The following is a 13758-nucleotide window of genomic DNA, read 5'->3' on the forward strand; positions in this document are numbered from 1 at the left end:
ATCTCCCCTAGACTTTGCAGCTTTAAGTTCGTCTGGTGCAAAATCCTCAAATCTCAGATGCAAACATGTCGTGTCGTGTGATGCAATATGATGCTTTACCCATAGACTGTATATAGAGCGAACAGTGTAGCTCCGCCATTTATCATTGTACGGTTTTGAAGCCAAAATTCCCCCGTCACAGGCGCTGCCATTGGCAGCCATTCTGCAGCCAGAGTCCGCACGCGATTATGGGAGAATCTGAGGGGAGCCTGGTGACAAAAATCTCTATTTTTTTTTCTGTCGATAGTCAAATCACTTCTTGACTCCACCTTCCGACCTTTTTTACAGGCCCCGAAAAAAGCTGTCAATCATCGTTAAACATAACCTAAAACCTTGTTTTTAACCTCCTATAACTACTGAAAACAAAACTTTTCAGAAAAAAAGGGAACTTAAATACAAGGCAGCCAAATGATACTCCAACAATCTGACGTGAGAAACATTTCTACGAGGTGTATTAATTTTTTAAAGTTTGACGACAGCCCATCCAGAATGACTGGAGAGTCAGATTTTTTGACCTATACTTCTGCCAGCCACCAGGGGGAGCAATTTTTGTGGCGACCTCAATTCGAGCTAAGCAAGATGACGTCCATTTTTTTTTTTTTTACAGTCTATGGCTTTACACGGTAGCTTTATGTGTTTTTTTGCCAGAGGACGTCAAAGTTAGGATGTGCAGGAGGATTCTGCAACTACACTGTTCCACTGAGCGCCCCCAACAGGTCTGGAGTATCTCTGTTATCATGTCTTTGGAGATTTTAGCTGAAGCAGTAGACCTGCTTAAGCACACGCTGCTAAAAGTGACAAGAGTCAGCCGAGGATTGCACTTCGTATTTCCTGGTCTAGTTAAATCCTGTCATGTTCATCTGTAGCACCTGTCACGGGATTCAGAATGATCCAGATATTAGTTTTAATTTTCTTCAAGCTGCAGGATGTGAGTTAAAGTTTCTGCTGGATAGACATGACAGCATACGTGCTTCACGAGGAGTTGGCATGTATGTTCCCATGCTCCTGGTTGAGCCGTGATGAGGAAGCTGTGGTTTTCTGGTCATTAGTTGAATCGACCTCAGATATCCCAGCTGCTTTAATTGATCCCCAGAGCCCGGGGGAAGCTGTCGCTTCTGCAGAAGAGTCCTCCCTCAGACCCGCAGCTTTGACAGACTGCAGATCTGATTTCTGTGTAGTCCGGGAGGCCTTTGACTCTTACACGTGCAGGGAAACACTGCTGTAAAATTAGCTGGAAACCAGATTCTTCAGGGTAAAAAAAGACTGACTATATCAGGGCAAAAAAAGAGGGAGTCACGTCATTGGGTCATGGTTGTCTCTTTTAAAGCCAGCAGACCTGAACCGCTGATTGAGGCTCTGCAGATGGCACAATGAGTGCTGCATCCCAAAAATATCGCACTACAAACTGAATTTCTGTCGTCAAAGAAAAGAGTGTTCACTTAAAACAAAATCAGCTGTTTCCTGTGGTTCAGCAGACCCACTGATTGAAGAAAAACAATGAAGGAAAACAATTTTTCAACCTGTTGATGAACCGACCCAAAACAAATACTAGATAAGGCTCAGAGGGGATGTGATCACTCTCCCTGCGATCGGGGAGGTTCAGGGTTTGTAAACCAAAAAAGGGCAGAAAGAAGGGAGAGTATCTCTGAAACAACAACATGCCCCACTTCCAGTGAAATGACCCCTCGGGCCTTTCAAGATTTAGGTCTTTCTGCTTCCACGGAAACTAAACATGCCTAACTCTCTCATCCTCACCAAGACCTCTGAGGACAGAAGGATGAGCCGTCCCAGGAGGTGGACTCTCAGGGGGATCAGGGTGGGCCTCAGCTGGACTGTGCAGACAAGCAGAGGATTATTGATTCAAAATCCTGATCACTAATTCTCAGCAGAGTGGGAATAATGACAGGACCCAGCTCGTAGGGATGAACAGGTCAATATTTGTGTCTTTGTTTTAAGCTCTACTGATAAAATCTTTTGGTGTGAACATGTTATCAAGCAGGAGGAGTTTCTATCTTTGGATTATTTTCTTATCTGATGATATTTTGTCCTCATGACTGACACCAGAGCAGAATCAACACAACATGCCGTATGTAGACATTTTAACGTAGAGTGGTTTTTTAGAGTAGGAGTTAAAGTCATAAATCATTTAAACCACTCTAAACATCAAAATGAAAGTCGACCACTGTGTTTTATTGTCATTGCGAATAGACATAAACTGTAGTGACGGATCCCAAAGTGCTCAAACAACATGATTCTACAAACTATAGCTGGTGAAATATATCTAGGAGTGGCCAATTGTGGGGTTACATCCCTCCTTTAAGCACCAACTAACAACTCTAGGCTTCACTTCTAACTTTAAAATAACCACTTGGACATAAATTGTCATTAACACTTAATATGGCAATAGAACCCACAGGCTGAGAGAAAATGATAGAGGAAACTGGCTAGAAGTTACGGCAACTGGAGCTCGAAATGTTTTGGCTTTAGGGAGGGGTCATGTTATTTTTATTCCTATTGATTAGGAATGGGTTGTGATTTATGAATCCTCAAATATTTATTGATTTATGAAAAATAAAAGAGTTTGGGGGTTCCTGTGTGGCCTTGGTTGTGCATCCCACCCTTGAGCTGTTGGTCCAGGTTCGAATCCATCCTACGTCCATTAACTTGTACCCTTTGAATAAAAGCACAAAAACTTTTTTAAAAAACAACTCAAACGTCTGTATATACATATGAAAATTAAAAAGTTAATATCCAAGTATTATCTTAGTATAAGGGTGTAATGACACTGGCCATTGGTACTGGGCCCAAACAGTTCATTTGGCCACTGTGACTGAGATGTACTCTGGGGTGGTGCACTTCATGGATGAACACAAGCACAAGCACGAAACAAGTGCATGACATAATAATAATAATAATTAATGACAGATAACCACGGTGACCGCTCTTCTCAACAATCATTTTAAATAATGGCGGGGTGTTAGAGGGTTGTGTCGAACCAAAGCGACTTAATGTGAGCCAAAAAGTCACTAAAGTTGTAGTCATGGTCTCTGTAACTGATGTGTCAGTCGTGAAAAAGAGCTCTTCAGAGTAAACGACAGGAGTCGGCTCCTGATTGGGAGCCAATTCTTTTTTTTTATTATTTTTTATCTTTTAAAGTGGCATGTGATTGGAGCCAATTCATTTTTCTTCATTCATTTCTTTTTATTCGGAAAAAATAAAAGAATAAGGTAAACAATAAGCCAGAGTAATAGAATAAATAAAGACCTCAATATACAGTAAATGATTTTACTTTGTTTGTTGTTTCACTTCAATTGTTAAGTTAAAAAAAAGCTAAAAGTTAAATTGTAAATAGCTACATGTTTGTTTTTGCTCTTCATAAGTAAGTTTTTAGCACCTTGTAGGGTTAGTAACTTATGGCAAATCTAAATCTAAAAAACACAAATAACAAACAAAAAGCTTTTTTTAAATCAATAATTAATTTTACATAAAATTTTACATTATTGTTGGTAATGAATTTGTTTAAGCAATAAATAAATCTGAAGAGCTGTTTAGGGGCCACAAGAGCCAGCTTTTTTAAATGACTGAGAATTCCCATCACTCGTCTCTGTGGTGTATTAACCACACAGTTATATTGTGCTTCTGTACTAATTGTGTTATACCTCCAGGTAACGCCCCTGTGAAGATGATGCAGTGCGCTTAGGCTGTGTTTTTGTGTGAATAATGGCTAAATAAAGACAACATCAATACTGTCATGCCTCCTGAATCAATACACCCCAGTCTCTGTGGCACAAACTCTGATGAAACAGACGTTTCATGATGAAGGAGGCGAGCCATGCAACAGTATTTCCAAATGATGATGATATGAGTACAAGAGATGATCATGCTGAAGTCTGGTTCATATTGGAGTAGTGTAACAACAGGCCATACGGGCCAGCGGGAAACGGCGCAGTGGAGGGGTCAGTCGGTACAGATGGCGAGTGTGACTCCCATCGTTTTCATTGGCGCATGGCTTTAAAACAGTTTTCCCACCAGTGGCAGTAGCACATCTAAAATCTGCTGGGTAAGACGACGAAGAAGAAGAAAAATAAGAAGAATGCTGACTGCATTAAATACAAAAGAGGAAGAAAGCATTAGCATCAGTTTCTGAGATACATGAACAGATGTGATTGGCTATCAGTCAGTATTTTGGCTTGAAATGCCCATCATTACTTTAATACAGTCTATAAACCACAACACATCAAAATCTGAGCACCAGATGTTTACATGACTTTAAAAAGACCTGTCACAGAGTCAAAGACCCCAGATCCTGGATCACTACCATGGACCTCAGGACTGTTTGCAGGGAAGTCTGGCTGCTCTGTGAGACTGCGGGTGTTTTTATGGCGTGAAGGGCGGTGCCATCCAGCCAGCACATTCCTCTGTGTTATAGAGAGAAATTACAAGTCTGAAGCAGAGCCCAGGATCAGGCGGTCTGAGACCTTTCAGTCCGATTCGGCTGATTTTGGAAGACGGGGAGAAACTGTTGAATCTGTGCTTGTTGTTTTCAGTGCAGGATGAATTTTAAACCACTTTCAGGCTCATTGCAGCTGTTTTGGCGAGTGCTTTTGTATGCTGCGGTGTTCCCTGTGGTGCAAATTAAGATGTCAAATACGGTGACCGAGCAACACTCATCAGTCATAGAGTCTGAAAGTTTCATAATTTGGTCTGGGCTTCAATGAGAAGTTAAATCTTGTATTCAAACATATTTCGGGATGTTCTTTTGTGCCTGTTTGAAATTGAATTCCTTTGTAGATATCAAACCCTTTTTATGTCATTACAGGAACAGAAGTTATTAAAAAGGCGGTTAGAAGACAAAATCAACATCCTTGAGGCACGATGAAGGACAAAATCTGCGTTTTGATCAAATAAAGAAAACTTCTCTGGCTCTTTGTGCTTTATGTTACATAATCGGCTCACCTCCCTGTTTCTGTTCCGACACAACGAGTACGATGCAAGAAGATACACTCACCGGCCACTTTATTAGGTAGACCTTGCCTGTACCGGTTGGACCCCTTTTCCTTCAGAACTGCCTTAATCCTTGGTGGCGTAGATTCAACAAGGTACTGGAAACATCCCTCAGAGAGTTTGGTCCATATTGACATGATAGCATCACACAGTTGCTGCAGATTTGTCGGCTGAACATCCATGATGAGAATCTCCCGTTCCACCACATCCCAAAGGTGCTCTATTGGATTGAGATCTGGGGACTGTGGAGGACATTTGAGTACAGGGAACTCATTGTCATGTTGAAGAAACCAGTCTGAGATGATTCCAGCTTTATGACATGGAGCGTTATCCTGCTGGAAGTAGCCATCAGAAGATGGGTACACTGTGCTCATAAAGGGATGGACGTGGTCAGCAACAATACTCAGGTAGGCTGTGGACTTTAAACCATGCTCAGGTGGTACTAAGGGGCCAAAAGTGAGCCAAGAAAATATCCCCCACACCATTACACCAGCACCAGCAGCCTGAACCATTGATGCAAGGCAGGATGGATCCATGCTTTCATGTTGTTGATGCCAAATTCTGACCCTACCATCTGAATGTGGAGCAGAAATCCAGACTCATCAGACCAGGCAACGTTTTTCCAATCTTCTATTGTCCAGTTTTGGTGTTGCTGTATGAATTGTAGCCTCAGTTTCCTGTTCTTAGCTGACAGGAGGGTCACCCGGTGTGGTCTTCTGCTGCTGTAAACCATCTGCCTCAAGGTTGGACGTGTTGTGTGTTCAGAGATGCTCTTCTGCAGACCTCGGTTGTAACCAGTGGTTATTTGAATTATTGTTGCCTTTCTATCAGCTCCAACCAGTCTGTCCATTCTCCTCTGACCTCTGGCATCAACAACCATGCCAGGTTCGAAGTCTCTTAAATCATCTTTCTTCCTCATTCTGATGCTCGGTTTAAACTGCAGCAGATCGTCTTGACCACGTCTACATGCCTAAATGTATTGAGTTGCTGCCATGTGATTGGCTGATTACAAATTTGCGTTAATGAGCAGTTGGACAGGTGTGCCTAATAAAGTAGCTGGTGAGTGTATATACAACACAAGCTCAAATGCTGAGCTTCAACTGTTGCAAATTACAACTAATTGCCAAGTTTCTGAACCAATCAATTGTTTTCTGGCAATGACGAAGCAGTTTCTGGCAAATACCAGCTTTGCATCCAACAAATTTAGTGATTAGCACAGCCATCAGTGCAAAACCTTCTCTGGCTCCATGAACAATTCCTCCTCCTCCTCCTCCTCCTCCTCCTCTGCTGCTGTGGTTTTGCAGGATCAAGATGTCAAAGGTTCAGGCCTGACACACCAGCTGCTTTTCTTGTTTGTTGCCAAAAAACAAACACAAACATCTTTATTCAGTCCCAGCACTGGAGGACAAAAGAAAACAGCGGTTTCTTTTTATTTTTTAATAACAAGGTGCCGGCTGCAGTTTGTGCTAATTTGTTTGTTTGTGCTAACCACATCACCTCAGACTGATTTAGCAACAGACGCCGACCACATAAAGCTTCACACGGAAGGCAGAGAAGTGGGAGTAACACTTCAACAGTTTCTTCAGTTCATGGTTAGTTCTGGATCATATGCAAATCGCAGGTTCTTCTGATGCACTCGCCATTGTCTATTGGGTGTTTTTCCGCCTCTGCATCTGCCTGGATTTCTTTAAACAGCTAAAATATGGTGAGCTTTTAAATCCAGTTTTAAATCCCTCTTCTTTAGGAAAAAAAACACTCTTTACTTTTCATCTTTTTTCTCAGAAAAGACTGAGGTCCTTCTCACCCAAACAGCCTGCCAGCTGATCACTGCCTCTCCTCTCCATTTACAGACATTAAGATCTTCCTTCCAGCCAGCTGTGGTGTTAATCTTAGCCAGGCTCCAGGTTTCACAGCACATCAGACTGACAGGTTTGCATTTAACCCCTGCCAATACTACTACAGCTGCGTTTCTGATAGCTCACTGCCTGCTAACTCCTCTCCAGGAGGACGTACGGACACGTTCAAGGTTTCCCCCGGTTGTTGAAGCTACAGTATTTAACAAAGTGAGCACACAGAGGTTTGAAGCTGTGCCTCACTGTGGGTCAAAGGTCATCACACAGCTGCAGTTAGCGGTGAACAAAGACTTTTGTGTATCAGAGTCTCAAAAAGAGAAAAATGAGAAGACTTTGTGTGGGAAGAATTTCATCCGGGTGTAATTATGTGCCTGACTTGGTGATAACCTGAGACCCTCCAGATTTAATCCTTAGACTCTGCAGCTTGACTGGTCTGTGAGTCTGTCTGTAAAAAAGGAATTTTACTTATTTAAGGTGCGGTTCACTGCTCATCGTCTGTGTGAAGCCTGCAGCTTTAAATCATATTTCAGGAGTTGGACCAGTCTTTTGATTAAATGTAAAATCATCTGCAGCCTCAAGCTTTCAAACATTACAGAGATCTCTGAATCCGTCTGTAGTCGGCTCAGTGGTGGTGATAAAATCTCTGAGACATTCTTTATCAAACAGTTTACATTTCACTAAAGTGACTCATCTTCATAAAGTTGATTTAATTTGTAAAAGACAGATAAGAAAAACAGATATTCTCTCTTTGCTCCCAAACTTTATGGCCTGTGATCCTCAAATACTGCTGTCATAGACCAGCGGCTCTGTGCCGTGGGAATACACTAACAGGGTGACCCAGAAACAGACAAATAGAAATAAAAAGAGGCCTGGGACACTGATTTGAATCAGACTACCTTTGGTCAGATAATGATGGTTCATCAGTGAATCTGCCTTCACTGATGCTGTTGTGATCAGTGGCATTAACCCTCTCAAGGCAGACGTTACAGATTTGCAACAGCTAATTGTTAGTTACCTAATTACTCCATATCCACATTTTATGAGCCTTTTTTTCACAGAAGTACCACTGCAGAACGTAGTTGTGCAGTAGCAACAGTTTCCCACTATCCCACCAATTGGCAGAGCTGTGACACTTTTAACATGGCTGCCTCCTTGGTTTCAGCAAAACAGATTTTCAAGGCATCAGTTTCATGTAAGTTTCACTACCAACCAAAATTAATTTGAAACTAAAACTGCATGAGATGAATCCTGAATATATATAGATCCAGTACACGCCAATTAGTAGATTTTATCTCCTCTGGGTTTTTTCTTAGGGGTAGCTTTATTACAATGTTGCAACATCCCAGAATGCATTGCATGTGAAGGTCTCTCCTAAAAAAAGTCAGAATTGTATATAACTATTTTTCCCTAAGCATCTGATTTTCTCAGTAACTAAAACTTAATTTGAACCTGAAAGTGTTAAAAAAAACTTTTGAAGGGAAAGAGCGAAACAAAAAAAGACACATACGGTGCGTTTCTCACCACAAAAAAGCGCACCATGTTCCACGTTTTCAAGGCTCTGTAGCGCAATTTTACATCCCAAGTGGGCAGTTTATTGCATGTTTTGGCGACCAAGAGTGCACTTTAGTATGCCTTTTGGTCCCTAAGGGCACTTCAGTATGCGCTTTTCCACTCCAAAGAGGGCACATAAGCGTGATTCAGCCCTCAAAAGGGCACTTTAGCGCCGATGTGGCCCCCAGTAGGGCAAGTTATTGCGCATTTTGCATCTCAAGTGAGCACTTCTTCTTTGTTTTGCCTTCTAGGAAGGCATTTTTGCACCTGTTGTTGCCTCTCAAGAGGGAATTATATTGCAGAGTTTTGCTCCCAAAAAAGCAGTTTATTGCATTTTGTTCCGCAAAAAAGCACTTGAAAGAGTTTTTTCAACAAATACAGGACAACAAACATTTTCTGGTAGCGTGGTTTTATGAAAAGTCTAACATCTGAGAGTGTTGTAGGCATTATTATGTTTTTACGCATTATTAGTATTGTATATTATTACAATAATATATGAAATATGACATTTCAAACAGTTTTTTATTGCGAAAGGCATTTCAAGACCCTGCTTTCTGTATTTTGCAAACCTTGTTTTGGGAACCACTGTGCTACAAAAAAAAAACACACACACACACACACACACACAACAAAACAAAAACAAAATCAAAAACCAAAGACATTCATTTACATCTCCAAAAAGTGAACAGTTTACTTTCCCTCTGAGACATTTTTGACAGAGGGGAGACCGACATATTTAGATTTAATCTGGTTTCTGTGTTGTGTTGCTTTTAGTCTGTTGCAACATAAAAGTGGTTTAAACACACTGCTCTTTCCTTTTAAGATAAATAGGATGTAACAGACAGTAAAAAGAGGCCGTGATAAGAAGAAGTGTGACACGCTAAGAAAAAGATTCTTGAGCACATTTTGGGTAGAACACGTCAATGTGGTTGATGCTGATTTTGAAGTTGCCACAAACATCAAGATCAAATCTTTTCCTCCAGAGAACAAACATTTCCTCCATCCTGCGCAACAATCGCAGAGTATAAAACATGCAAACTGGCCGGAGATCAACACTCCTGGGATCAAAGACTTCAAGATCATCAGTGTTTGGACAGATGGGTCAGCTTGGTTTGAAATATTCATCCTCTTCCTGTCGCCTTCAGGGAGTCTGTGATGCCAGCAAAGAGGCGGACGCTGAGACACCCAGAGGTGGTGTGGGCTCTCTGCAGCTCGGTGTATAAAACCAGCTGCAGAGTAAGAGAGGACATGCATGTGCAGCGAGACGCAGGAGCAGCTTGTTCTCCTGAGGAGGAAGACTTTCAACGTATTTCTCGGAAGGACATACAGGAGAAGATTCAACAACAAGCTGGATTTATGACTTTTCTGGTGCTTCAGGGATGAGTTGTCGAGATCCGCATCCCCTCCATGGATTTATCACTTTTAAGGTGAGTTCAGTTTCAGGTGTTTTCTTCTTTTTCTTCTTTGGTATGCTTAGATGTTGTCCAAGTCTGTCACTGCAACTTTTAAAACTGGGTTAAACTGCAACTTTGGGACACAAATTGGAAAAACAAACATTTAAAACAACAATATATTTAGAGGAAATGGGATTGTTTGGGGGAAAATGCTTTTTAGCGCTCAAAGGAATGAAGCAATTGTGCCTGTCTATATTAATAATGAAACATTTTATATTATTTGATCATGTGTTAGAATCAAGACTTTTTATTTATTTTATTTTATTTTATTTTATTTTATTTTATTTTATTTTATTTTATTTTATTTTATTTTATTTTATTTTATTTTATTATTTTGCTCTGGTAATATGTGTTATTTTTCTGACCACAAGAAAAATATGCCATTAATGCTCTTCTAATCTTTAACGAAGCAGCTGAAATGATGCTTTCAGTGTCAAACTCTCAGTAAATAATCTCCCAGCAGTTTGCAAACATGCATGTGTGTCTTATTTTTGTCTGCTTCAACACGCTGCTGCAGGTAACCATACCTGTGCAGGAATGTTGTAGCAGAGGCCAGAGTGACACAGAAACTGTCCAAACTTGTTTAGACTTTCACTCCGAAGCGAAACAGAAATGTTGGTGAATCAATCGAGGACCTGTTTGGGTCTGTTTGAAAATGATTCCAGGGAAATTCAAAGGTTTGTTAATCTTGAAGGTGTAGTTATGTAACAAACAGATCAGGCATTGGTTTTATGACTGACTGTCGGACATGTCTTGGTTTCCTAACAGAGGCTCTAATTGAGCTGCTGGAGTTCATTGGTTTCAGTCTGGGTGGGGCTGAATCAGAGCTCTAATCCCTCATTGCCTCCAGAAACACTCTGTTCTCAAGTTGCCTGCAGCCAGAAACAACAAGTTAGAGCAAAGTGCTGGAAAACACAACAATTTTATCGTCAGTAAATCCTCCAGCATCTGCGTTTTAGAGGAAAGTTGGTCGTATAACTGAGGAGGAGTGTCCACGGAGAATATCAGAGCTGGAAATGGTTTTTCCTCCCCAAAATAAAAGAAAAAGTTCCCTACCTTAAATATTTTCCTGCTGACTCATCACTAAGCATGCTGATCAGGTTTTTTTTGTCTATCTTCAGCCTCTTCTTAACCAGAGGATTCGGATCTGGCCCAGAGCCCCGCGGTGATGCTGGCCATGCAGCGCTTCAACTCCTCAGCTTCCTCTAACCACACCGCCGCGCCACAGGGGCCCAAGATGAAGGCTGTGGCACTCAACCCCACATCTGCAGGCCTCACCATGACGCTGGGGATCCTCTTCAATGTTGTGGCCCTCATCATCCTCGTGAAGGCGTACAACCGCTTCCGGCGGAGGTCAAAGGCCACATTCCTGCTCTTCGCAAGCTCTCTGGTGGCCACAGATCTTGTTGGACACGTGATCCCTGGAGCCCTCGTACTGAGCAGGTACTCACTAGGGAGCAACTCCACCAGCTCTCAGCAGGACCATGCAGATCAGGATGCTTCCTGCCAGTTTCTGGGAGGGTGCATGGTCTTCTTCGGCCTGTGCCCGCTCTTCCTTGGGTGTGCCATGGCTGCCGAGCGCTGCCTGGGCATCACAAAGCCTCTGCTGCACGCCCGGCTGGTGACCACAGCACGGACTAAGATGGCACTGACTGTGATCTGGCTGCTGGCGCTCTGTGTGGCCCTCATGCCTAACTTCAACCTGGGAGCATACACAAATCAGTATCCGTGGACTTGGTGCTTCATCAGAGTCATGGAGAACACCAAACTGACTGACGTGGCTTTTGCGGGGCTGTTCTCTGGCCTCGCTCTGTGCTCTCTGGCCCTGGCCTTCGTGTGTAACACCATCAGTGGGATCACATTAATTAGAGCGCGGATTAAAAATAAGTCCTGCACTCAGCGCCGCTCAGCCCGGTCCCACGACACAGAGATGGTGGTGCAGCTGGTGGGCATCATGGTCACTTCTTGTATCTGCTGGAGCCCTCTGCTGGTGAGTGTGGGGAAAAACACCAAAGACATGACAACATAACTTCCTTTAGCTGCATTCAACACCTTTCTAGGGCATAAGATGTTATTTTATGAATATTTTATTCTTGTAAAAAATCCACAGTAGAGTTAAGACTTGAAGCAGTGCAAAAATGTAATATCAAAATATATTTCTGGAGGAAAAATTCAAAAAAGTCTTTAAACATGATACAGTTTCTTTATGTTTTTGCAAACTTTAAAAAAAGTATATTAATTTAATAAGAGACTGTTTTCTTGACAAATTGAATGCCTGTTCAAGCAGTTGCCAAAGACTTTTATTTTTTCAAAATTACATAAAAAATAGGAAAACGTGCTGCTTCCCTTTTTCAAGTCCCCAAAATAAAGGCCACAGAGTTCATGTTATTCTCTATTTCCCTGTTATATATATATTTTTTTACTTCTTAGCTGTCCTGTATGGCATTTAAATTAGATGAAATAATCAGACTTGAGATGTATGTACTTGTCTTTTTTGATATTTAATTGGCACTGTTTTAGAAATTTTAGATGTGGTCAGTGATAAATTAAAAGTAAAGGAGTACTTTAAGATGTTATGATCGACTTCTTTTTAACCTTTCGTCATTAATGTTGAGCATTTTGTTTTCTCGTCTTCAGATCTTTGGTCTGATGTCGGCCATCAGGTCTTACAGCGGCACCCTCGGCACTGACATACAAACTTACAGGCAGCTTATGGTGACAGGTGTCAGGATGGCAACCTGTAACCAGATCCTGGACCCGTGGGTCTACATCCTTCTGCGACGCGCCATCCTGAGGAAGATCTATCGCATCACTAAGAAGCAGGCAAGCCTGAAGGGGAGCATGTTCCGCTCTTTACGCGGGGACATCAGCTCCTTACAGAACTCAGAGAAGAGCAAAATGAACAAGATCTAAACGCACTGAAAAGGACATGTCTGCTGTCACTTTTTACGGGATGCTCGTCCACTCAACAGCTGAGGCCAGGAGTAATCCAAACAAAATGTAAAATGCCAATTTGTACAAAAACCCCTCCATCACTTAAAGAGCTTTGTTGGTGGACTCATATGAAGTATACATATTAAAATATTCTTGAGCAGCTAACTAAACTAAAACTTTTGGGTTGTTACTGTCAAAGGGTAAGAGGAAAAACTAATCACAAACTGATTTGTGTGTTCAGATGGTGTTTGCACCCCAATTTGTCCTCTATGAGAGAAGATGTAAATTAATTCTGTTTAAAGAAACTTTTGTTGACATGAAGTCTGTGTCTTGTCTTGTAGCAAACATCTCAGCTTGTTTTTGTTATTTCACTTTGTTGAAAAAGTTATTGTGTGACAAAAAAGTAATGCTGTGATGTGACCTCAGCGTAAAGATGTGAAAAACCCCACGTGTGTGTGTATTATGTTTAATTTAGTGTGAAATGAAATGAATGTGTGCTGTTTGTATGTGGCTGCGAATGTATGACAGTATTTCCCCAGTGTTTGGGGTCTTAAGTGAAGCTATCTGTATGTGTTGCAACAAGCTATTGAATGTGATATTGTTAAAGATGTAAAAATAAACAGTTTTCAACAGTTATCTTTGAATTCACTGTGGTATGTGTGGTAAACAATGTCATATTTTACATCAATCCAAGATGATGTAAATTTCCATTTTCATTTTTGTTGTACTGTCAGGAATTTCAAAATTAAGTTAAAAACAGCTGGTGAAAAAGCTACTTCCTATCTTTTTGTTCAGTGTTGTCACTTAGTAAATTTCCTCCATATTCCTGTGTATCTGAGTCTTCAGTGAACTACAGCTCCTGGCACTTCCACGTTGGCTTCAGACTGTTGTTGATTGTTGCATGGTTTAGGGTACTTAGATGG

At 41.5% G+C, this 13758-nt stretch overlaps 1 protein-coding gene across 1 annotated transcript; it reads left to right on the top strand.

Annotated features, from left to right (window-relative positions):
- Positions 1-9679: 9679 nt before the first annotated feature.
- LOC141809737 (prostaglandin E2 receptor EP1 subtype-like) lies at positions 9680-13471 on the top strand. The gene is made up of 3 exons (XM_074696908.1): positions 9680-9874; positions 11023-11891; positions 12539-13471. Exons 2-3 carry the CDS (start codon positions 11070-11072, stop codon positions 12812-12814), a joined length of 1098 nt encoding a protein of 365 aa, XP_074553009.1. The 5' UTR covers positions 9680-9874; positions 11023-11069; the 3' UTR covers positions 12815-13471.
- Positions 13472-13758: the final 287 nt, after the last annotated feature.

Source organism: Halichoeres trimaculatus, unplaced genomic scaffold, assembly GCF_033239565.1.
Source record: "Halichoeres trimaculatus isolate MK-OKI-2021-1 unplaced genomic scaffold, fHalTri1.1 fHalTri1_scaffold_20, whole genome shotgun sequence".
In the NCBI taxonomy this organism is placed as follows: Eukaryota; Metazoa; Chordata; class Actinopteri; order Labriformes; family Labridae; genus Halichoeres; species Halichoeres trimaculatus.